Below are 26,868 nucleotides of genomic sequence, written 5' to 3'. Positions count from 1 at the left end.
TACTTCAAAGCTATTTATTTATTCTCTTTAACTGAAAGTGTCTCTGTTTCATCCCTCATTGATCATTTTCTTTCTCAATCAAAAGGGAAAACTATTGATATATTTCACACAGTCTATAGAACTACCTTCAATTAGGAATGGTAGTGACAAAATTTGGCAGGTTGGCAGATTTGTGTTAGTGTCATGACATAACGAGCTTCATTTCAAATGTAAACTTAAAAACATCAAACAAATCACTCAAAGGGTCTACATAGTCACTAAAATCAAATTTAGTGCATTCATATCCAGTAGTATAATTGTTGGATGAAACTACAAAACCGATGGAAAGTGGATTCAATGTTAACTCCCCTGGACTAAGTATTTGAACTCTGCAGGGTCTCTTGAGAGTTTGATCCAGGTCAAGTTCAACATCAATGTAGAAGCACAGAGTTCATCTGAACTCCATGGGAACTTGCAGCAAATAAGTTATAAGCCTTGTCCTTATCAAGTTCTGCTGAAGATCAAAGTCTTCACTAGTTGCTAGCCTAGAACAATGTGTTACAATTTATAGTTAAGAAGTGGTCTTATAATATGTCCAAATGTGATGGCATGCCGTCTCATACAAAGTTCTATAATTATGATGAAACAATATTTTGGGAATAGTATTCAGACAAAATGAATGCTTCACCTGAAAAAATAATTTCACATATCCACAGCTATTAAGGTTTTTTAAAGCTTTATGTTTCTTAAAACATATCTAAAGACCAAATTACAACATTCCCCACCTTTATCTTGAGTACACGATCTCTTTTCATTTTTTTTAAAGAAGCAAACAGAATAACAGAGAGCATTTTGGGTCAAAAAGCATTCTTTCACTAATTGCAATGGTACTGTGGATGCATGACACGGATTATTATTAGCAAGTGCAGGAGATATGCTTTAAAAAAAATGAAATAGGGCTCTTAAAAGCGTGGACATTAATCTTCCATAAAGACACTAGCAAGTATTTTAAATTGATTTTTTTCAAGCACCTTAACAGTTCATCGTTAAGCAGTTTGCTTTTAATATGGATATTTTGACTAGTTGAAAAAACGAATTGATTTTTCTTTACAACATGAATTTTAGAACAACATTTTTTTCATTAACTCTTAAATTATTGAGATTAATTATGATTATCTGATGATTTTCAACACTGATTTACACCCTTGTCACTGTGCGTTTTGGCACTTTAAGGCCAGCGACCGCTGAATGAAGTACTTGGAGCTACTGGGTGGGCATGCAAGGGCACAAGCAATGCTGCAAAATGCTCACAACTTGCGGCTCACAACTGGTGGCTGAAAATTGAAGGGCACAATTTGCCACTCGAACAGCATCAAAGGTAAGTGTGTGGCACCATCAGTCACCAGCCTACTGGGCATTTACCTGGTTTGTCAGATAGCCAGTCTAAGCCTGGTATACAGCATTACTTTTCTCTTGTGTTCCTTCTATGGTAACAAAAGGCTCATCTTATGTTCTATTGTAAAATGGAGATATCATAATATTGTCCTATATAAAGGACTGGAAATTTGGCTCCACACCACTATGTTATATAATTAGAAACAGTTTCTCTCATTTCTATTCTAGCTCTCATGACACAATGCCAAAAATGTTCAAAAAAAGTACCCATCTGGCAACATCAAATAGATCGAAAAAATGTAAACAGCTTTTTTTTGTGCACATGAAAAGGTACAAATATACATATACAAATATGAAAAATATTGTTTTACCTTTTCTTCTTTCTAAGAAATAGGTTAGCATGTGGACGCATTCCATATTTTTTTTACACAAACTAGACGTTTGTTATTATTTATAGGACAAATCAGAAACATTTTCTGTTACTCCTATTTTTGGAAATATCCCAAAACCTTTAATATTTGGTAAACAGATAAGCAATTTTCTAAAGGCTTATGTGTTAGAAGAATGATAGAATAAATAAATATGTGGGCTATACTGTACTATTGCCAGATGGACTGTAATACATATTAGAACAAGAATCACATTCTGCCACTAGAATATCCATTTTTCTTGTTTCTGAAGCTCTTATATGTTGCCCAAACTAATGTTATCTGTTTAGAGTTTTGTGCATGGGTATACAATGTATCACACTGGTGCCAAACCAGATCAGTCCAGATATAGCACAGTACCACGCTGTGTGAATGATATTGCCCAGAAGAGAGGAGAACAGAGTAACAGACATGTACTCCAGATGTGGTTCCAGCTTTAAAAATAAACAGCAGAAAGAAATGGTATAGTAAAGACTATATGTTGTATACGTGTAGAATATATGAATAATAATTTATATACTTCTTTCTTAGCATATGTTTCATAATCAAGATTGTAAGCTTGCGAGCAGGACTCTCTCCACCTAATGTATCGGTTTATCTTAGTCTGTCAATTCTCGTCTTGTCATACCCCTTGAATATATGTATTGTATTAAGCGCTGCGTAAATTGTTGGCGCTATATAAATAAAAGATAATATTAATAATAATTTGGTTTAAGTGGGCATGTCTGTGATTGGACTGTTCAGAAGGACCAGGCTTTGTTGTTGACCAACAACAAAATCACCTTGGCTTTCAATTTCACCTACATGGGACTTGAAGGCCAGGAAGTGTAATTTGGTACCAAATTTCTAGCAAACAGTATGGTCATCACAATCTATGAAATCTAAAGGTAGTAGAGACAAAGCAACAGTACATAGCATGACCCAGAACTATCCAAAGTCATGAGCCAGGGTCACAGAAGTCCATAGTTCAAAAAAAAGCATAGGAGAAATCAGGCAATGAACATAGGGTCAAAGGTCTATAACAGCTTAGCCTTGATTGGAGGGTGTTCTTGGAATTTAAGTGGCTTCCTCAGTCTAGAAGAATGATCTATACAAAGCCACGTTTATGCTTGCAAGAGCAACTGGTGATGCTTTCAACATCTCACTAGAATCTGACTGCACATCCACCAAACATTTGAGTGTTGTCCAGCTCTGTGTGACTAGCTTACACCCTAAGACCATTCTTTTTCCATTCTACTAAAACATGTACTTGAAATTACATGATTTATTTACACTAAAAGTTAGTTAATGGGGCAAAAAGCTGAATTGTAATAAAACCTTAGAACATTGTGACCCAAAATTCTAATTGACAAGATAATTTGAAAATGTCCTGTTTATATGCAAACACAATGATTATGCTTGAAATAAATAGAGACATTTTTCATAACTTCAGATATGAGCCAGCAGGCTGTCTTGAGTAATTAAGAGCTTCATGCAGCATTGAGTTGTAGACTGGATCCATTCTGTGTTCATTGTGTGGTGTCCTGTGTATGTGTTGAACGCTTCACTTGCTGTTTGGCAGATGTTTTGGGCAGATAGATTGCCTATGTATGTGTTTTCCCTCCTCATCTGTGTTGAGAGTTGACAGCCCCATCCAAAGGCATCATCTTCTGAAAAGTAGTGCAAGATAATATTAGATGAAGTCAGATAAAATTAGAATCTCTTGTATTTGTGTGTTCCACCAGTAGCTACATCAGTGATCCAAAAGAAGACAAGAAACATCATGAGAATCCTTCTGACTATTGTAACATACCAACTAACACCAAAGAGGTTCTGGATAAATAATTGAATGCCAATGTTGGCTTTGATGTGGAGGGCTAAGCAATATATGGTCATATAGTGTGACTGAATCCTATGTTTATGTTTTGAGCTTTTAAGAAGCATTTGCTGGTTGTGCGCCGATTCCTTGCTTTCTTGTATGCATATCTTACATATTTCAGTAGCAAACTGTTGCCATTAAAATTATCTGCCTAGAAATAGTTAATATGATTTCTATAAACATTGTTTTGTTAATTGTATATGATAATGGTGGATTCACTACATTGCCTGTAATTATACTGCAAGGTACAATGCGACAATTAATGAAAATAGTGAGAAGTATGGAATAGTGTGCCCCCTAGTGACTGTAATAAAGAGATGTTTTGAGATATATATTTAAAAGGAACTCTTACCGTCACAGCTTTACGTTGAATAAGTGTAATTGTTGTGACATTACATAGCATAAAAGTTAACTTTATGGAAGCTGAGATTGGTGACAGCATTTGGCAGCCTAAACAGCAATCCGGTCAGATAAATTAATGGGGAGTTATATTTACCAATTTTTTATTTTATTGTGTAAACACAATCACATGGGTACATTTACTGTACATCATTTTAAAATGTAGGATTTGGGATAAAGGATAAGCCAGTAAGTGGCCTGTTATACCATAAATACCAAGAGTTAAGTTTGTTTAAAATAGAGTTAAGGAGGTAATTTAATGTTCCTGACACCTTACTAAAGAAGAATGCTTATTAACGTATTAAACAATTGCCTGAGGTGGGAGCTGCAGCTCTGGTGCTTTAGCTGCCTTCCTCCTACTTCATGCTCAAATGATTCTAGATCAGTTCTAGGAAAGAGATCCCATTGAAATTAATGGGAGCGCTTGCAGCTCATGCACACAGGGGTCTGAACAGACCCTCGCCCACAACATTTGCCAAGACAGTGCTGGAGTTGACTGGAGGTAAGTATATTATGTACAGGGAGTTGTGTTTTGCTGAACACATCGCGTGCAGGCAAAAAAGATGGGCATGCATTTGGAAAAGGAACACCACCATACCTAGGACCTCCTCGGTTGAGACACCACTTCTCCAGTCCAATCTCTGGGTCGTGGAAGCAGCGTTTATACACATGCACTCTATCACCACATCACCACTCTATTCTCCCTCTTGCCTCATACAAATTTAAAGTGTTTTGGACTAGCCTCACCCATGTGTGGATAACCCCGTCCATTGTAAAGTCCCTTCCCCTGAAGAAGGGTCGAGGTATGAACGCCATGAAAATGTAAAGGGACCATGCAGTTACTCTATGCATTAAAGTGCATATGATGGCTGGAGTGTCATCTACCTTAGCACTATGCCTAATGCACACTTCCACTACTTAAAACATGTTTTCACCTGTTAGGGCTCTCATAAAATCTCTCACAAAGCCTATGTTAGATAAAAAGGCATCGTACTAGAAGGATGCCATGAGTTTTTCTATGAGAAATAAAGTAAAAAGTTGATTACAGTACCATATGTTTAAATATTTCTAATATTTTCATTAGAGATGGAGTAATGATATTTAAAGCTTATACCTCCAGCAAAACAGATCAGTCACGAACCTCAAGTAAAATTCCACTGGAAAATGTAGTGACCAGATTAACACGAGTCAGTGGACACTATTTCAATAAGTGATGAATAATCTGCCAGATTTAATCACATTAAAGCAATTTGGGCACATTTTGGAAAATGTCAGTTTATTCATCTTGACGTGGTCCCTTTCAGAGGGTTACAATCTTGTTCTATCAAACATTCATGCAGAAACTCTTTAGCCCAACAGAATTAAGTGGCAGTGACATTTGGAATTTCATCCTAACTAAACATCACTTTTACTATCTCGCAGAAATGCTTTCTTCGTGAACCCGAGGAGAGTTTGGTGGCTGCGGCTATCTGTGCAGCTTTAACTCCTTCATGGCGGGACTATTTTTGGGAAATTGTACCTTTATGACAATGACTGGTTTTAAAAGATCTGCTGTGTTTGTGTTTAGCTGTAATTTTATTCATTCTCATTTACTGTATCCACACAAACTTTTTTACTGTTTCTGGCCCTGGTATATTTTTTCGATGTTGCTGAATCCCATGATATCAAGTCATTGCAGCAACAATGCTGAGCAAAGATAGCATTTGTTAATCCTTTTCTAACAGAGCCGTAGCTAGCTCCTTTTGCGCACGAGGCAAGAATGGAAAATTGTGCCCCCTAGCTATTTTTTTACAGAGGCTATTTAATTTACACTGCCCTTACACACTGCCTTTACACACACCTGCCCATAAACACATATATTCACATACACTGCCTTTACACACACCTGCCCATAAACACACACACATACACTGCCCTTACACACAACTGCCCATTAACAGACATATACACTGCCCTTACACACGACTGTCCATATAAACTGCCTTTACACATACCTGCCCATAAACACGCATATACACATACACTGCTCTTACACACACCTGTCCATACATGCTACCTGTACACACACCTGCCCATTAACATGCATATACACATACACTGCCCTTACACACACACCTGCCCATAAACACACATATACACATACACTGCCTTTACACACACCTGCCCATAAACACACATATACACATACACTGCCTTTACACACACCAGCCCATAAACATGCATATACACATACACTGACCTTATACATGACTGTCCACACACAATGCCTTTACACATACTTGCCCATAAACACACATATACACATACACTGCCCTTACACACCCCTGCCTTTTCACATATGCACATACACACACCAGCTTCCAAACACACAAATACCTACTCTGCTCTTACACACACCTGCCCATACACACACACAAGCTTACAAACACACACATATATTGTTGTATTTGAGTGTATGTATTTCAATAGCATGCCTGTCACGTAAAGTGTCGCGAAGGGGTTAATGAAGAAGCAAAAAGGTGAATCAAAACCATTGGTTTCAATAATACACATAAACTGAACTTGTCATGTAAAAACATGGGCATGCTCCACTCTAAAGGGACACTCCAGCCACGATATGCACTTTAATGCAAATAATGTCCATGTGGTCCCTTTACATTTTTGTGGTACCCACCTTGCAGAATCTTCGATATAGTGGTGTAACAGAAAATACTTTGGCCCCTCTGCAATACTTACATTGGGGGCTCCCAGGGTCCTTCTACATACACAGTAAAATTCAAGCACACACAGTAACAAACACACCCATGCTAACATAATTAAACACACACACAGTAAAATATGTACACACTAACACACACAGTAACATAATAACATTCACACAAACACACTTACATACACACACAGAAACATACTTAAACACACACAGTAACATATTTACACAGTAACATAACATTCACACAAACACACTCGCACAGTAACATACTTAAAAACACGGTAACATACTTACACGCACAACATAACTATGTTTTTGTCCAGTGACCAGCAGCTCTTCTGCTCACCCGCTGTCCCCACACACTGCCAATGTCTAAGCACCGGGAAATGATATCATATCTCTGCACTCAGACTCAGCATGCAGGCATTGAGGGAGCGACACTCTGCGACCCAGTGGTATACATAGAGGATAATTAGAAAAAAATGTAATAATTGTAATGATGCTCCCCTGCTGCAGAATCCCGCATATGCATTTGCCCCTTTCCCCAACCCTAGCTTCAGCGCTGGCTTGGCGGACACTGTGCATGCGCAGAAATGCTCCTGTTGATTTCAGTAAACTGTCCCTCTATGAAATTAAAGAATGCTTGGAAAGATATGCTGCACTTTCTTTCTTTTTCTGTAAATATAAAGGTGCAAAATCACCCCATAAAATGTAGCACATATAATTTATAAATATATATATATTTATATTTTTTAATGCAAAGTAAGCTGAGACTAAATTAACCTCCACATCCTATGCAGCAGTATGGAATCTAGATGTGTAAAGGCTGGTAGTTTTATTTATACTATTAGCCTGATTTTAGGTATTGACGCCACTGTGTGTTTGCGACGCCTTTATAAAAAACACTAAATAATTAGTCATAAGGCAGAACTACTAGTGATTATTATTTTTTACAAGAGATGGTTACTTTTGCTTTAAAGTTTCACCCCTGATGACCTGTAGCTTTGCTGCTGCTTCTTCTTTCTATTATTATTATTATTATTGTTATTGTTTTTTGTTATTATTTTATTATTATGAAATTATGATTGTTGTTAACAGTGCAACGTAGTACTCCGGCCGCGAGGTGGTGCTCTGCGTGTCCACACCGAGCGAGCTGGCCTGAGAGCCGAGTCTTACCCCAGTGCGCATGCCCGTAGTACCATCCGCCCGCTACCCGCAACAACAACAACAAAGAAAGCGGACGGCGCGGAGAGGTGACGTCATTACCGCAACGGGGAAACGTAATTTGAAGCGACCGGCGGCTGAAATGGGCAAAAAACACAAGAAACACAAAGGGGATAAACACGGATATGAGGCAAAAACAGACGTGCGGGGAGCCGGTGAGACGTTTTACGTATTCGCCGTATACTCATTACTGACGTAGTGTGTACGCTCCCCGTTTATTATGTACCATGGGCCGTGCTGTATACACACTGTAAACTACATAATGACCTCCGCATGTAGGCTATACAGTATGCGATTGAATGGGCTCTATGCGTCTTAATTCACTTCCCTATTCCCCCTGCAATGGAGTTTGTCTGCAGCCATATTCTTATCTATTATTATTAATGTATTAATGTAAACCAAAGATTATATGTATGAATAAACGTGTCTTCTGACCTCATGGAAATAGATGTTATATGTGAAGTACATTGATGCACTACTGTGTTACTTACTGTACAGCACTACAGAATATGATGGTGCTATATAAATCAATAAATAATATTGAAGATAGAATTTGTTGTTAGTAGCTTCTTTTTATGATGATTATTATCATCAGCTTTCAACTCATAGTCCTAATCTCTTGTTCTTCTGTCATACGTATATATATATATATATACACACACGCACACATTAAATACTACCATTGATCTCTATGAATTGTCACAATCCGTGTGTGTGTATATATATATATATATATATATATATATATATATACACACGCACACACGGATTGTGACAATTCATAGAGATTCATATATATATTATTATGTTATAGAAGCTGGAGTCTGAGATCAGTTTTCATAAAATTCCTTTATTTCCCTCAACTAGAATATGTGGAAAAGCCACTAAAACTTGTTCTGAAAGTGGGAACCGGAGAGGTGAAGGAACTGTCCACTGCTCGTGCCGCAGCTCTCCCCCAGGGCTTCCAGGAGGATAAATCTGACCATGAAAAACACAAGGAGAAAAAGAAAAAGAAGAAAAAGAAAGGGGAAAAGGATGTAAATCCAAGTGAGGAAAAGAAGAAGAAAAAGGTGTGTTTGCCATTGGGCTTTGCTGTGTTTTGAAACTGTTTATCTTTTGTTTATGAAAGTGATCAACGTTATGTTATAAATAAGTGCGAATGTATATGTCAAGGAAAGAAGTGTTCTGATTCTGTTCCTATTGCTGTGAAGTATGAGATAATACAGAACAGAATATTAAGCTTCTTGCGCCACCTCTTTATCATCATGTGATTCATGAAAAATAATTTTATTTGACATGAGTCATTTGCATATAGAGCCACCCAGCGCTGTCTCAATTTTACCTTTATTCCTGCGTCTGTGTTCATCTCAGAATGCAGAGATTGTACTATGTATGCACATAGTGTTAGATTTCCTTAAAGCTATAGTCCTACGTCGGTGATGAAAAAATTAGCTTGTGAAAGTACCTTTGGTTTACATTATTATTCAATTGCTAATGAAAGCCAGCAGTTTTTGCTGCTTTGGTAATTTAGTGAAATAATTCAATTTTTTTTCTTTGCGGGCTGGAGGACAGCGTATCACTTCTCCCCTCTTTAGCAAATGAAATGCCACCAGAAAAAGTCTGCGTATATTTTGTTTCTGCATTGAAATCAACTTTAGTTTTGCAGTGTATTTCTAAGAAACAAGTTTTTGCCTTTTTAACCATCTTTGATTCCAGGATGATAAAAAGAAGAAAGATCGAAATCAACAGGCAAATGATGCTGACAAAGAACAAGATAACCATTCTCCACTGAGACCAGATATAGCAGCAGGATCTGGTCCAGAATCCTCCCTGTCAAAGCCAGAAGGTAAGAAGACGGGGGCTTCATTAAAATAAAAAATAATCTTAACAGTAGCTGGTGTAGCCTTAATTCTCTGTTTTTATTCATGCTAGTATAACTCCAGTATAGTAAACTCTATTCATATCTACAAAAGTTGGAGACAAAAAATGACTCCAGTGCTGTGTGTGAGGCCAGTGACGAGTATTAAGAGATGTCTGTGCTAATAAAGAGAGTGCATCTTTATCTTTTTATTAGAATGATAATGCAGGCAGGTATGGTAGTCTTGTAAAAGTAGTTTATCATCGTGTGCTCGTACTGACAATGCCCAGTTACACATTCACTGAAAGGGTCTGTCTTATGCAGTTAAAATTGGGGCAGATATATGGAAAAAAAGAGTATTAATGTGGGTACCAGCGCTTTAGGTAACATCAGTTATATTCTTCTGAAGATATTACCGAGACTTCCTACCAACTGGGGGCTCTTCTGGTATGCGGGCCTCTATCTGGCTATATTGCTCTTTTCCTTTTTGGAAAAATATCGGCCCAGCTTACTTTGATGGGTTTTTTAGAAGTTTAGACGTAAACTCGTCTGGTCCAAGTTGGGTACTTGGGCAAGTCACCATAGCAACCAATGGATTATTTGTGTAATGGACCACGTTTTAAACAGTGGATTAGGATCACATGTTCTTCAAATGTTCCTATGCTCTGATCAGTTACCTATGCCATGGAAGACCAGAAACTATAAATACAGATTTGATGTATATAAGTAACAATAACTTTTTCATTCTTTTTAGAAGAGCAAACTCCACTTCAAGAAGCTTTGAATCAGCTAGTAAGACAACTACAAAGGTGAGTACTATCGTGCGCTATAATGAGGTGACAAATGCATTCTGCATTCTATATATAATATGGACCAAAATATTTTATAATGCATGGTGTGCTATTGTTTTGTCCTCATATGACATCCCCTTTAACCTTTTTCTGTTTTTGAATATTACATCTCTGTTGGCGTTCACAGAAGGATATAGCCACACAGGAATATAGACGCATATACTGAGAGTCACTAAAGATATCTTAATGTAGTGTATATGTGATCAGAGTGCAGTCACATCAATTATCTGTGCTTTTACATCCATAGGAAGGATCCTAGCAACTTCTTCTCTTTCCCTGTCACCGACTTTATTGCTCCTGGTTACTCCATGATTATAAAGAATCCAATGGATTTCAGCACAATGAAAGAGAAGATCAGGAATAAGGAATATGAATCACTAGAAGAGCTTAAGGTAAAACAAAGTCTGCAAAGGTCTCTTTGACTTTAAGAAGGTATTAAAGTGTTCTGACATCTTGCTGCTCTGTAATGTGTTATTAATCTGGATTCTTTTTAACAAATAACTAATGCACGGATTTTTACAGGAAAACTTCAAGCAGATATGCCACAATGCCATGATTTACAACAAGCCTGGGACGATATATCACAAAGCTGCCAAGAAGCTGCTTAACTCTGGCATGAAAATCCTCAGTCAGGTAAAATGTCAATCACAGTTTGTGTTCCTAATCAAATAATTATAAAACATCTTCCTGTCACATCAGATTCTTTTAACTGTAAGGTAACTGGAAATGTGATATAAAAAGACCACTTCGATTCTCATTAGTATGTGTCTTCTACTGCATGTTGGATCAGTACAGCATGGGGTGTCCTTTTGACCTGAAAGATTACAATGCAAAACTCTTGATATATGTAAGACATAGCTTTTCTGCAATGCTTTAACTTTATAAAATGCTCGGCTGTTTGCTAGCAATTTATGGCAGCGCTGATTTTTCTCAATGGGTAAATTAATGTGTAAGTGTTTGGGAGCAAAAATAAAACAGCTAGGCTGTTTTCGGCCCCCTATTAGACGTAAGGGGCACAGGTGGCACAGGTAGTGTGTTTAGGTAGAAGAGAAGGCAGACGCCGACTGCCTAGGGGGTAGAGCGGGCCCAGGCCAGCTGCCTAATGATGTGTTGCTTCATTTATCACTCAATGAATTGGAAGGGGAGTTATTACATTAAAATACATAATGTTGATGGAGTTTTGTCATTTTGGAGGCCAGACATTTCCTATTCATTGTTTGGATCTTTTTAGCTTTTTGGATCCAAAGCAGCAACAGAGATACTACAGGCTAACATTAATTGCCTTTTATCCTTTATATCTTAATATACTTTTAGGAGAGAATTCAGAGTCTAAAGCAGAGCATCGAGTTTATGGCTGACCTTCAGAACGATGGGAAAGATAAAGAAAAGACAGATTTGCTGGGGAACGGAGAGAAGGTAGAAGAAGATACAAATGAAGAGTCAATGGACACGTGTGAAGTAACAGCTCTCAGAAGTCCAAGCAGGGATGTGAAAAGGTAACCATTATTAATGTTATCTGACTAACATTATGCTTAGACAAAAACCTTCAAATTCTTTGTATAGCATGTATTTTATAGCAGCATTAAAACCTTTAGTATACAGTCCATTTCGTTTTAGTTACACTGGTTATCCACACTTTGTTTTTATTTGAGCTTGTATGGTCTGATTATTGACTCTTTCACAGGAAGGATAAAGATCAGCTAGAGGACAAACAGAAAGTCGGTGAAGTCGCATCTGAAAAGGAGCAGGAGGAGATCGATCAGATAATTAAAGACTCACTCGGCAAATTATCAAAGAGACAGATAAGCAGCCAGGTGAGAAGACCCCTCTTCCTTGCTGTCAATGGGTGCAGTGTGTTTGACGTTGCACATATACCTTTTCCAATCTTTCGTTCAAAAGGAACATGATCACAGGATTAAAATGTACTTATTAGGCTTGTTGGATCAGTAATATTACATTGAGTAGATCTCACAAAAGTAATTTATACATTACGGAGGGCCAATGCCGTTGTTGCAGAAGAAATTTGCCAGGATTGTCTCTTTGTAATCTGTGGTGAAGGCAATGATCGGAAATAGTAAAATTCACATCCATTCCCCTGCAAACTGAGTTTAGTAAAAGTGTTAACTATATAGATCCTGGTGCATATTATGAATATCTATGATTTAGCCTTCATTAAAAATGTTGCAGGTCGAGTTTGAAAGGAGGAAAGCTGACGGCACAACAACACTAGCCCTGCTTAATCCTGGGGAGTTATATCCTGGAGGTATGCTGCTAGTAAAATACTTGCTCTTTCGCTGGATATGGGTCTGTAATATTGAGTAACCGGTCTGACATTGTACTGTGCAGTAGTGGGACCAGATATCTGGTCAGGTCACATTGTACACCTGCTCTGCTGCTAAAATAATAATAATTTCTCTGTTATACTAGCATTTTGGCATCATCTTGCTAAAAAACGCTTCATATTTATACAGAACCTGGTTCTGCCATCCTTGGTCCCGCAGCGGGCCGGCTTCAGTCTGGAGTTAATTCACTGCAAGGTTTCAAAGAAGATAAACGTAACAAGGTGACTCCAGGTTAGTGAGACTTAAGTTTTTATTAAGGCATGTTAAGCTTATGTTGCACTTGTCTCAATCCTACATAATGTTTGGACAGAGTAATCATTGTATTGTGGCAGAGAGCCCTGCACCTCAAAGGGCCCTCCCTGCTGCATATCTCCCACTTCATCCTTTTTTCTCTGCACGTTGTGTGTTGAAGTGTATGTTACGGCACATCAGAGATCCATCCTTGGAACAGTAAAGGGGTTTTGGTTTTTTTTTTATCCGGCTTCCTGCCAGTTAGACGTTTGCAAAATCTAAAAGGACCAGCAGATGACTCTGATTCTGTGACAGCATGTTAACTGGCAGGGAGCAGGAAAAGAAGAAACTCTGGCTATTCCATCTGAAGCTCCCGGAAACTTATGCGACTCTTCATCATTTTTGTAATGTTCCGTTAAAAGGTGTCACCTTTTGATTAATGACTCAATTTTTACCACTATATACATTTTCTTTAATGTTAAAAATGGAAAGTGTGACAATTTTAGAATCATTGTTCAAGTAGATCCGTGGTCGTTGTATAAAATGTCTTATTTGTCCTTAGTTCTGTACTTGAATTACGGACCGTTCTCCTCCTACGCTCCATGTTATGACTCAACATTTGCAAATGTAAGCAAAGATGACTCTGATCTGATTTACTCGACCTATGGAGATGAATCCAGTCTTCAGGGATCTTTCAGGTAGGACAACATTACTTCTTATGAAATTTCCCTGACCTATAAACTCACTGGAGCAGAAGGCTCATTCATTTGAAGGCTAGACACCATTTGTTCTCTTTTCCAGAGTCTAAAAGGGAATAAATGTTATTTTTTTCTTGGAAGGGGGTATGAACCTGGAGGTTGGCTTTGTAGGCAGTCATGTGATAATGTGGAAACGTGAGATTTGTAGTGGATACTTCCCGACTGTCACATGACTTCCTACAACGAAGATCTCCCGGTCTGCAGATAAACTGATTTTTCTTTGGGCATAAGACCTACACAAATGTAGGTTTATTTTTTATTGTTCCGCCAGCATACATCATTATCTCCTAGCTGGTCAGAGTAAATTACTAATAGTTTAAATGAAATCTGCTAGGATCGTGTTAGCCAGTTTCCTCTGTGCTCAGCTGGGATTCCTGTTTTTGTTGGGTCACATCAGTTGGCTCCCACCTATAGATGGGTGTGCATCATTACTCAAATCAAAAGGTCATTTTGCCCGGGTGGAAGGAAACCAGCAGGCGTTGCCTAAATAATTCAGTAAAGGGAGTTTTCTTTTACTTAACAAAAGAAATGTCAGACGGTCTACTCGGAATGAAAATATTTATTGCAGCTGGTGGATAGCTTTATGTCAGATATGCACCTTGCTACCCCTGGTGTAGTTAATGGTCACACTTATATTTAGTTTTCATGTTTTTTTTCCCCCATGAAATGAATTAATCTCTGTTGGGTTGTAAGTAATAGCATGAATGTGTGCCTACCTCCACTTAATCCCCATGTCAGCTGAATATAATACTAATAATTTATATTTAACAAAATTAATAGGATACCGAGTAGATAATGTCTGCGGGTAGCTATTGATTTCTTACGTTGACCCTTGTGGGTGTAACTGTATAAAGACATTATGTCTTTGTTTGCTGGTCACGTCCAATCATAACAGTTTAGAATACAGCGCTGGGATAAGAGACAGCTTTTAATTGGTGTATTAATGGAGACCTCGTCCTTCAATAGCTTGTAATCAACAATAATGTGAGCCCACTTTATTGTAAGAGTACTAACCTTAGCATGAAAAACTATGTAATGGTGTTCATCAGTGTCTGAACAATTCTAAACTCTTTGCATATTCGTAGCATCCAGGAGTTTTTGGAGAACACTCAGGACCCACCATATGGGATGGCGGACTGCATTCTTGATGCATTCACCGATGGAGAATATTCCAGAGTACAGAGAGAGCAAGACATGGTAACTAAATACTATGGCTACATGTTTAATTATCTGGTATAACAATCATTTTAACTTGAGTTTTGGGATACATCTGCAACGGTCTTCAGCAATATGTTTGTTTCCAAAGGCGGACGCAGGAGCCAGTGATTGTTCAGCCACGCCAGACTGTATCAGTACCTCTGACCAGTTTGCGTATTTGAAATCTGTCTTTGGTCTGGGACTGTTTGACGAGACCTTTGACTCAGTAGGTAAGGCATCTCATCTCATCAAAAAAAGTGACATCTGAGTTTAGAGTACAATTTGCTTTTGTTAATATTCCTGCCTCAATATGAATAAATATATTGTTTATCAGGAGCAAATCAGCTATAGATAAATAAAAAACATAATTTGATCACTTCTAAAGTTATTTTTCTCCGTATTTACACCAAGGTTTATGCTATAAAAAACTCATTTAAATTGTTAATACATCTTATACTATACAACGTGTTTCAAGTTTAATATTTTGTATTGTCTTTCCGCTGCATGGCCGTTCCTTGTGTAAAGTAGAGCTGTACGCACTTCATTACATTATCCCGTTTTTCCTTTTTCATGTGTTAAATGTAAAATGATCAATGTAAAGGTACAGCATGCTCAAGTAAAACAGAGACTGGAGTCAACAAGTAGGAATTATGTATATTTATTATTTAACTTTAAACATTGCAGAAGCAGAACGGTTCCAAAAGAAGCTTGATGAAACCACCGGTCTTCTCAGAGAACTCCAGGAAGTACAGAGCGAAAGGCTAAGCACCAAACCTCCTCCAAACACAGTCTGCCTTCTTGCCCCGTCTGCCCGGGAAACACAGCTTGGTATGTCAGGCATCAGCTCTTCCTGAAACTAAATGTAGATGCTGGTGAAACCACACAGATTGGTCAGCCTTTTAAATATGGTTCTACTGTAACATCTGTGATCATACATACATGTATTTCGTGTGGTCTATGATACAGAAGAACAGGGTGTGTTGGGTGCTCTGTTATCCCTCTGGCATCTATATATAGAGGCAGCTAGTTTAAGACAATGGGGTTTATTTGCTAAAGGAACATTTTGCAAAGAGTTGGGGCCAACGTTAACATGCTTCTCCAGCAAGAAGTATAATGCATTGGGTAAGGAGTGGATAAATCTCACTGATTTCACTGTGCATTATACAGAAGTTGGCTTTTCATAAGGTATTGTGAAGACAAGTAATTGAAACCTAAACTCACCTATCAACTCTTGCTTTAATGAATAGACCCTAAGGTGTGCTGTCTTGCAGTCAGTAATGAGATACTGGCAACAAATACAAGGTTGCTGTTGTTGTGGACTAAAACTATCCTTATGGTGAAATGCCATATTTCTGGCATTCCACTAGCTGTAAACTGCAAGTCCTGTTATTCTCTAACTAAGCGTGATGGGAGTTGCGGTTGTAGGTTTTGGAGAGCCAGGAATTGCCAGAGAGGACAACAAAAACAGGACAAGGAAAGTAGCTCAAGATACAGCAGAGCATGGCAGACCGGAAGCTGAAATACTAAAATACTCACAAATTTAATGTAATTTAAAAATTGCAATAATTAAGGTTGTCTTGTTAAAATGGGTCCACAGAATTGCAAGCATACTCATGTTAGACGTTGAGGCAGGATACTTACTCTTGGCTTTTACTTGTAGCGGATCGCGTAAACGAGAACCTGAAAGAACTGGCACAGCAAGTGCAACCAGGAGATATTGTGAGCGTTGCAGGTATCCGGAAAGCTATGGGGATCTCTGACCTTCTCTCGGGAGCAGAAGACTCCATGATGGATTTGACAACAGGTATGTTCCCTTCTTTATGGAAAGCAAATGGACCAGTGGCCCCTTTAAATGGTAATTTTTGCAGTAGCCCATGAATCTGCACGCTTCCAGAGGTAGCAGTGTGTAAAACCAGGCTTTTTAGAGTGTAATGTAAATCTCCGTCTTGTCATTTACCCCCGCCTCTGTATTCTTAACAGATACACAAGAAAATGAAACATTCCCTAGAAACCGAAAAGAATGCCAACCAGTCTCAGCGTAGACAAATGCAACCCCGTGACTTGTAAATGAATATACGAAAAAATCTTTTAATGACAATAAACCAGAGGATTGTGTTTTTCATAAACCCAAAGTGTTGTTTTTCTTGCAAAGAAACCAAATGCAGAATCTTTCCAAGCTTTCTCTTGGACTCAATGCGAATGTGAAATAACGGTATATTTGCATCCAAAATGTCTCTTTTTGGAGGTAAGATGCTTTTTAACATATGAGACAGGTCCTTGTCTCATTCCGAATATGAGATCCCCACATTCTTACGGAGGTTGTAGAAATTGGAAAGTGTCTAATTTTTATGCCAAATACAAAAATTGTTGTAATTACAGATTACTGTCTGTTAAATTACTTGTTTATCGTAGACTTCATTTGAAAAGCAGCAGCAATCTATTATGTTACAAAAAAGCTGCTGTTAGAATTATTGCTAGGGTGTTATATCTAGATGTTATAAACCAGATGAAGTTATAAATAGACAATAAATCTGAATGTTCGTCAGATCTGAGCTTGTTTACTGTGGATGATTATACAGAAGGACCAATGCAATATCATCCAATATTCTATAAAGTCATATCGTACATGTTCAAGCATTAGTATTGAGTGTGCTGTTAAAACAACCATCGGTAGACAACTTAATCAGTTTGGGACTCTGTAGCAAACTCTTACAAGTAGTCTTATCGCCATAGCAACCAAGAGTATGGTCCTGTTTAGTGGTGGCCATGGTGATAAGACCACTTCTAAACCTTTTGCTACAAAATCCTTTTTTTATTCAATCCATTCTATACATCCACATTATCCGACTTGTACGCACACTGAGCCAGCCAGTGTGTTTCTTAGAGCGAGACTGACGGCAAAAACAAAACTGCATTAATCAGCAGACAAAGGGTTAACTTTTTTATAATTCACTTTTATTTAAATTGCCCCTCTTGAAAAACAGACACTACTGGAATTAAACATTGTTAAACATATAGGCAGAACTTTACTGGTAACTAATACATAACTTCAGAAACTAAAAAAAGAGAGAGGTGTGTGTGCATAAAATACATATTTCTCTAAAAACGCACCCACAGGAAACACGTTTACCTCCACACCCAAATAAACGAAGGGATTAGTTCCCTCTAAGAGAACAATGGCATTTATATGCTTACATTACATAGTAATTACTAAGGAAAACACAGCATTAGTTGGCAAACGAGACACCAAGTGAATCAACACCACAACGCACTAAAAATAGTCTGAAAGCCAAGGGTACCATTCAGACATCTTATATCAACATATTAAAATTAAGGCACGTAACTATTCAAAACAATAATGACATTTTCGGGGAAGGTGCTGCTACACGTCAATCCGTGCTTTAACAGCAGGCGTGTCGTTTTATTAGCAGAGATATTAAACTAGAGCAATGTGAAGTATATGGAGAATTTAAAATCCTAATAAAACACTTTGTAATGGCTGGGTAGAACACACAACACTCAGGAAAACCCAAAACACTGTAAAATCAGGTAAAATGGCGTACCTATATTGATGCTTCTGGCAGTGGTTTGCGGTGTCCACTTGGTGGAAACCTTTCTGCCGGAAACATGTTTTGCTTGTGAAAGTTGCTACTTAGTAACTCTCCTCCGCATGGCAAGCGAAGCCTTATTTTTGCAAAAGTTAAAGACACACTTTGCAGACAGCTGTCTTGTAATGCTACAGCATCAGAGAACCTCTCTGCTGTTATTTACCCAATAACTATTATTACACCTCGTGTCTCCCAAATCATATATAGTCTGATATAACTGATCAGTGATGATTTCCCATTAACCCCTTAAGGACAATGGGCGGTCCCTACACCCATTGAAAACATGGGCTTTTGTCATTAAGGGATTCAATATCCCATAGGGTTATGCTACAGTAGGCAGCAATCCAAACGCAGCTGCTAAACACGCTTTCCTCCTTTTGCATCAATAAGGTTGTGTTAACAGCTGCACAAAATCACACAACGCTGCGTTTCCAACACTGTCCAGGATTCATTATTTGACTCCATTCAGAAATACTGTCTGTTTGGCATAAGACAGAGGTCACTCGTGGCGTCACTCCTATGTACCCTGTGCGTGATTTTGGATGATCCTGTGTAAGGATAAACTCCCCCAGGATAAATACTATTTAACCTGGATGATTTCCCACGGCCGCGTCTTCTTCAGATAAAACCAGGCAGAGTTAGTTCATGGCAATGCTCTGAGATTTGGCCATGTCTGTGCTCACAAAGTAAGTCCTCAGCTCTCCTTTCCCTTTGACGTTAATAAGCCCTCGGCACTCACAGGAATACCCCAGGCTTTCCAAAATGCGACACGTTTCTTCTGTTGTCTGCAATATAATTCAAAATTAGGGGTTATTATTGTACTTTCCCTTTTTTGTTGTATAGACTAAAGGTATATTATTTTTGTTGTCAGTCTGCGTAAAACCTTTTTCTTTTCTTTTCTATACTACACAGCACAGTAGGTCGAGAAGAACCTGTGGGGGAACTGAGCAGGGGCAGTTTGGTTAAGTGTTCTTCCTAATGTCTGTTAATAATATGCATTTATATCCTCTCCCTGACGTCTAGGAAAAACTTTACATGTAATGCTAATATATATATTGCTTTGTGATTTTCAGGCCCAACATAAGTATTATTACTTATTAACACTAAGATGGTTTCTGCACCACATTGGAATTCCAGAGCCATAGCTAGCTCCTTTTGCGCCTGAGGCAAGAATGGAAAATTGTGCCCCCCAGCTATTTTTCTACAGAGGCTATTTTATTTACACTGCCCTTACACACCCCATGCCCATAAACACATATATACACATACACTGCCCTTACATGATGCCCATAAACGCACATATACACATACACTTCCTTAACACACCTGACACACCCCGCCTTTACACATACCTGCCCATAAACACGCTTATACACATACATTACCCTAATACACGACTGCCCATATACACTGCCTTTTACAAATACCTGCCTATAAACACACAGTGTAAGGGCACATACACTGCCCTTACACACACCTGCCCATACACACTGCCTTTATGCACACCTGTCAATTAACACGCATATACACATACACTGCCCTTACACACACCTGCCAACACACAATGTCTTTACACACACTGGCCAATAAACATACACATACACTGCCCTTACACACGACTGCCTATAAACACACACATACACATACACTGCCCTTACACACAACTGCCCACACACAATGCCTTAATACACACCTGCCCATAAACACACGCATACACATAAACTGCCCTTATACACACTTGCCCTTAAACACACACATACACTGCCTTTACACACACACACGACTGTCCATAAACACACATATATACATACTGCCCTTACACACACCTGCCCTACACACTGCTTTTACACATACCTACCCATGAACACGCATATACACATATGCTGCCCTTACACACACACCTGCCCACACACAATGCCTTTACACATACCTGCCCATAAACACACATATACACATACACTGTCTTTATACACACATCTGCCCATAAACACACATATTCACATACACTGCCCTTACACAACGTCCATAAACACACATATACACATACACTGCCTTAACACACCTGCCCATTAACACACATATACACATACATTGCCCTAACACAAACCTGCCCATACACACTGCCTTTATACACACCTGCCCATAAGCATACACATACACTGCCTTTACACACACATACACATACACTGGCCTTACACACACACCCGCCCATAAACACGCAAATACACATACACTGCCCTTACACACACACTGCCCTTACACACACACTGCCCTTTACAAATACCTGCCCATGAACACAAATATACGCTGCCCACACACACTGCCTTTATACATAACTGCCCATAAACACACATATACACATACACTCCCCTTACAGATACACATATACTGCCCTTACACACACCTGCCTTTACACATACACATAAATTGCCCTTACACACAACTGCCCATAAACACACACATACACATACACTTCCCTCAAACACACCTGCCCGTACGTGCTGCCTTTACACACATCTGCCCATTAACACACATACACTGACCTTACACACACCTGCCCATTAACATGCATATACACATACACTGCCCTGACACACTGCTTTTATATACACCTGACCAAAAACATACATATATACTGCCCTTACACACACCTGCCCATACACACCAGCCCATAAACACACACCTGCCCATACACAGTCTCTTTATGCACACCTGCCCATAAGCACGCATATACACTGCCCTTACACACACCTACCAACACACAATGCCTTTACACACACCTGCCCATAAACACGCATATACACATACACTGCCCTTACGCACATGCCTGCCCGTAAACACTGCCTTTATACACACCTGCCCATAAACACACACACACATACACTGCCTTTACACACACAAACACACATAGACAGCCCTTACACACAACTGCCCATAAACACACACATACACTACCCTTATACACCCTGCCTTTACACACCCATATGCACATACACACACCAGCTTACCAACACAGTAATACCTATACTGCTGTTACACACACCTGCCCATACACACACACAAGCTTGCAAACACACATTTATACGCATACACTGCCTTTCCACCCCTTTCTCCCCATCTCTTACTTTTCTCATCTTCCATCCTCCATCCAATATTGGGAGTGTGAGGTCTGTCACTCAGGCTCTGCTTTATTGCTCCCTCATCGCTTTGCGCCAGCTATTGATGCAGAGCGCTGGGATGACTTCATATCCAAGCGCTCTGCATCTGTTGCGGGAGCGTAGTGATTAGGAAGCACGGAAGCCGAGGTTTGAAATAACTGACCTCGCGCTTCCTAATGTTGGCCCTTACACACACCTGCCCATTAACATGCATATACACATACACTGCCTTTACACACATCAGCCCATAAACACACATATACACATACACTGCCCTTCCACACACACCTGCCCATAAACACCCATATACACATACACCGCCCCTACACACGACTGCCCACACACACTGCCTTTATACACACCTGCCCATAAAAACACCTATACACATACACTGCCCTTACACACACGTGCCCATTACCACGCATATACTCATACACTGGCTTTACACACGACTGCCCATAAACACGCATATGCACATACCCTGCCCTTAAATACACACCTGCCCACACACAATGCCTTTACACATACACTGCCCTTACACACAACTGCTTTTATACACACCTGCCAATAAACACACATATACACATAGAGTGCCCTTGCGCACACACACACTTACTGCCGTTACACACACCTGCCCATAAACACACATTTGCACATACACTGCCCTTACACACCCCTGCCTTTACACACCCATATGCACATACACACACCATCTTACAAACACACTAATACCTATTCTGCTCTTACATACACCTGCCCATACACACACACAAGCTTGCAAACACACACATATATACACATACACTGCCCTTCCACCCCTTTCTCCCCATCTCTTACCTTTCTCATCTTCCATCCAATTTTGGGAGTGTGAGGTCTGTCACTCAGGCTCTGCTTTACTGCTTCCTCATCACTACGCACCAGCTATTGATGCATAGCGCAGGGAAGACTTCATTTCCCAGTGCTCAGCATCTATTTCCAGAGCATAGTGATTAGGAAGCACGGAAGCCGAGGTTTGAAGTAACTTACCTCCCTAATGTTGGCCCTTACACACAGCTGCCCATTAACATGCATATACAAATACACTGCCCTTACAAACGCCTGCCCATACACGCCTGCCCATAAACACACACACACTGCCTTTACACACATCAGCCCATAAACACACATATACACATACACTGCCCTTACACACACACACACATCTGCCCATAAACACCCATATACACATACAACGCCCTTACACACACCTCCCCCACACAATGCCTTTACAAATACCTGCCCATGAACACACATATACACATACGCTGCCCTTGCACATACACATATACTTCCCTTACACACACCTGCCTTTACATTCACACACATACACACACACTGCCTTTACACACATCAGCCCATAAACACACACATACACATACACTGCCCTTACATACGACTGCCAACACACAGCTCTTATACACACCTGTTTAGAAACACACATATACACATACAGTGCCCTTTCACACACACATACACGTATACTGCCATTACACACACCTGCCCATAAACACACATATACACATACCTTGCCCTTAAACACACCTGCCCCGCAAGGATGACTTCATATCCCAGCGCTCTGCATCTATTGCCGGAGCGTAGTGATTGGGAAGCACGGAAGCCGATGTTTGAAGTAACTGACCTTGCGCTTCCTAATGTTACACACACCTGGCCATTAACATGCATATACAAATACACTACCCTTACAAACGCCTGCCCATACACACTGCCTTTATACACACCTGCCCATAAACACACACATACACACACACTGCCTTTACATACATCAGCCCATAAACATACATATACACATACACTGCCCTTACACACACACCTGCTCATAAACACCCATATACACACACACCTGCCCCCACACAATGCCTTTACAAATACCTGCCCATGAAAACACGTTTACACATATGCCGCCTTTACACACGACTGCCCATACACACCAGCTATTGATGCAGAGCGCAGGGAAGACTTCATTTCCCAGCGCTTGGCATCTATTGCCGGAGCATAGTGATTAGGAAGCATGGAAGCCGAAGTTTGAAGTAACTGACCTCGCACTCCCTAATGTTGGCCCTTACACAAAGCTTCCCATACACGCTGCCTTTATACACACCTGCCCATAAGCATACACATATGCTGCCCTTACAGATACACACATACTGCCCTTACACACACCTACCTTTACACACACATACACATAAATTGCCCTTACACTACTGCCTATAAACACACATATACACATACAGTGTTCTTGCACACACACATACACATTTACTGTTCTTACACACACCTGCCCATAAACACACATATACACTGCCCTTACACACCCCTGCCTTTACACACCTGTCCATTAACACGCATATACACATACCCTGCCCTAAAACACACCTGCCCCTTAGGGATGACTTCATATCCCAGCGCTCTGCATCTATTGCCGAAGCATAGTGATTATGAAGCACTGAAACCGAGGTTTGAAGTAACTGACCTCGCGCTTCCTAATGTTGGCCCTTACACACACCTGCCCATTAACATGCATATACACATACACTGCCCTTACAAACGCCTGCCCATACACACTGCCTTTATACACACCTGCCCATAAACACACACATACACATACACTGCCCTTACACACACACCTGCCCATAAACACCCATATACACATACACCGCCCTTACACACACCTTTACAAATACCTGCCCATGAACACATATACACATATACACATACGCTGCCCTTACACACGACTGCCCACACACATGCCCATAAACACACATATACACATACACTGCCCTTGCACATACATATATACTTCCCTTAAACACACCTGCCGTTACATACACACATATAAGCATACATTGCCCTTAGACACGACTGCCTATAAACACACACATACACATACACTGCCCTTACATACGACTGCCCACACACAGCTCTTATACACACCTGTTTATAAACACACATATACACATACAGTGCCCTTTCACACACATACACATATACTGCCATTACACACACTTGCCCATAAACACACACATACACATATACTGCCCTTACACACCCCTGCCTTTACACACCTGCCCATAAACACCCATATAGAGATACACCGCCCTTACACGCACCTGCACCCACGCAATGCCTTTACAAATACCTGCCCATGAACACACACATACACATACGATGCCCTTACACACCAATGCCCACACACCTGCCCATAAACACACATATACTGCCCTTACTCATACACATATACTTCCCTTACACACACCTGCCTTTACATACACACATATACACATACATTGCCCTTAGACACGACTGCCCATAAACACACATATACACATACACTGCCCTTACACACACCTACCCATACCTACACACTGCCTTTACACACACGTGCCCATTACCACGCATATACTCATACACTGGCTTTTCGCACGACTGCCCATAAACACGCATATACACATACACTGCCCTTACACACAACTGCCTTTATACATACCTGCCCATAAACACACATATACACATACGGTGCCCTTGCACACACACATACACATTTAGGAAGCACGGAAGCCGAGGTTTGAAGTAACTGACCTCGCACTCCCTAATGTTGGCCCTTACACACACCTGCCCATTAACATGCATATACACATACACTGCCCTTACACAAACCTGCCCATATACACTGCCTTTATACACACCTGCCCGTAAGCACACACATACACATACGCTGCCTTTACACACATCAGCCCATAAACACACATATACACATACACTGCCCTTACACACACCTGCCCACACACAATGCCTTTACAAATACCTGCCCATGAACACACATATACACATACGCTGCCCTTACACACAACTGCCCACACACACCTACCTTTACACACACATACACATAAATTGCCCTTACACACGACCAGGGCCGGCCTTAGGGGTGTGCGACCTGTGCGACCGCACAGGGCGCCATGGTTGCAAGGGCGCCTGACCGGGACTTAGATTAAAGCATCGTTTTTTTTTTTTTGTTTTTTTTTTAAACTTTATTTAACATCATTGATGTTAAATAAAGTTTAAAAAAAAAACCGATGCTTTAATCTAAGTCCCGGTCAGGGGCGCCGAGCGGTTGCTCGTGAAGTTCTTGGCAACCGCTCGGCGCCCCTTACTCTCCGTGACTCCGTCGCGGTGCCAGCATCTCATGTTGAGCGCCGGACTATACCGGCGCTCAACATGAAATGCCGGCAGAGCGAGAAGACGGATGCCTCCCGCTCTTACCGCAGGACTCCGGCAACAAGGTAAGTGGGGGGGGGGGTAGTTTGAAGGGGCAGAGGGGGGGTAGTTTGAAGGGGCAGAGGGGGGGAAGTTTGAAGGGGCAGAGGGGGGGTAGTTTGAAGGGGCAGAGGGGAGGGGTAGTTTGAAGGGGTAGAGGGGAGGGGTAGTTTGAGGGGGGGTAGTTTAAAGGGGCAGAGAGGGCGGGTAGTTTGAAGGGGCAGAGAGGGGGGGTAGTGAGGAGGGGCGCCAGAGGAGTAGTCCGCACAGGGCGCCACAACGCCTAAGGCCGGCTCTGCACACGACTGCCCATAAACACACATATACACATACAGTGTTCTTGCACACACACACATACACATTTATTGCCCTTACACACACCTGCCCATAAACACACATATGCACATACACTGCCCTTACAGACACACACCTGCCCATACACACTGCTTTTACACATACCTGCCCATAAGCCCGCATATACACACACTGCCCACGCACAATGCCTTTACACATACATGCCCATACACATACACTGCCCTTACATATGACTGCCCACAC

At 40.3% G+C, this 26,868-nt stretch overlaps 2 protein-coding genes and 1 long non-coding RNA gene across 4 annotated transcripts in view; 1 reads left to right on the top strand and 2 right to left on the bottom strand.

The window, feature by feature from the left end:
- Positions 1 to 7,926: 7,926 nt before the first annotated feature.
- Positions 7,927 to 17,359, top strand: BRD7 (bromodomain containing 7). 2 transcript variants are annotated; one of them, XM_053449563.1, is made up of 16 exons: positions 7,927 to 8,025; positions 8,864 to 9,066; positions 9,713 to 9,842; positions 10,609 to 10,663; positions 10,953 to 11,097; positions 11,228 to 11,338; positions 12,020 to 12,201; positions 12,390 to 12,519; positions 12,893 to 12,968; positions 13,177 to 13,278; positions 13,841 to 13,976; positions 15,122 to 15,233; positions 15,343 to 15,463; positions 15,918 to 16,061; positions 16,894 to 17,037; positions 17,214 to 17,359. In XM_053449563.1, exons 1-16 carry the CDS (start codon positions 7,959 to 7,961, stop codon positions 17,273 to 17,275), a joined length of 1,920 nt encoding a protein of 639 aa, XP_053305538.1. In that variant the 5' UTR covers positions 7,927 to 7,958; the 3' UTR covers positions 17,276 to 17,359. The 2 variants fall into 2 exon arrangements, with proteins under 2 accessions (XP_053305538.1, XP_053305537.1); XM_053449562.1 differs by having other exon boundaries at positions 7,927 to 8,151.
- On the bottom strand, positions 15,878 to 16,964 carry LOC128467852 (uncharacterized). The gene is made up of 2 exons (XR_008345761.1): positions 16,875 to 16,964; positions 15,878 to 16,089 (listed from the first exon to the last, which is right to left on the bottom strand). It is a non-coding gene; the product is annotated as an uncharacterized LOC128467852 (long non-coding RNA).
- A 1,910-nt stretch (positions 17,360 to 19,269) lies between the features above and the next one.
- Positions 19,270 to 26,868, bottom strand: part of ADCY7 (adenylate cyclase 7) — a 37,443-nt gene continuing 29,844 nt past the window's right edge. Inside the window, exon 26 of the mRNA XM_053449550.1 lies at positions 19,270 to 19,626. Coding sequence (XP_053305525.1) covers positions 19,480 to 19,626 — 147 coding nt within the window. The 3' untranslated portion in view covers positions 19,270 to 19,479. The remainder of the gene's footprint in view (positions 19,627 to 26,868) is intronic.

The sequence above is a fragment of the Spea bombifrons genome, chromosome 10, assembly GCF_027358695.1.
Source record: "Spea bombifrons isolate aSpeBom1 chromosome 10, aSpeBom1.2.pri, whole genome shotgun sequence".
NCBI lineage: Eukaryota > Metazoa > Chordata > Amphibia > Anura > Pelobatidae > Spea > Spea bombifrons.
Note: the sequence above shows the minus strand (reverse complement) of the source record. Positions and strands in the feature narration are given on the sequence as shown.

Excerpts from the sequence above, each read along its gene's own strand:
- BRD7 (XM_053449562.1), top strand. The coding sequence starts at position 7,959 with ATGCCCGTAGTACCATCCGCCCGCTACCCGCAACAACAACAACAAAGA. Across the intron at positions 10,664-10,952 it reads CTAGTAAGACAACTACAAAG|GAAGGATCCTAGCAACTTCT; the intron begins GTGAGTACTATC and ends TTACATCCATAG. Across the intron at positions 12,969-13,176 it reads TGGGGAGTTATATCCTGGAG|AACCTGGTTCTGCCATCCTT; the intron begins GTATGCTGCTAG and ends ATATTTATACAG.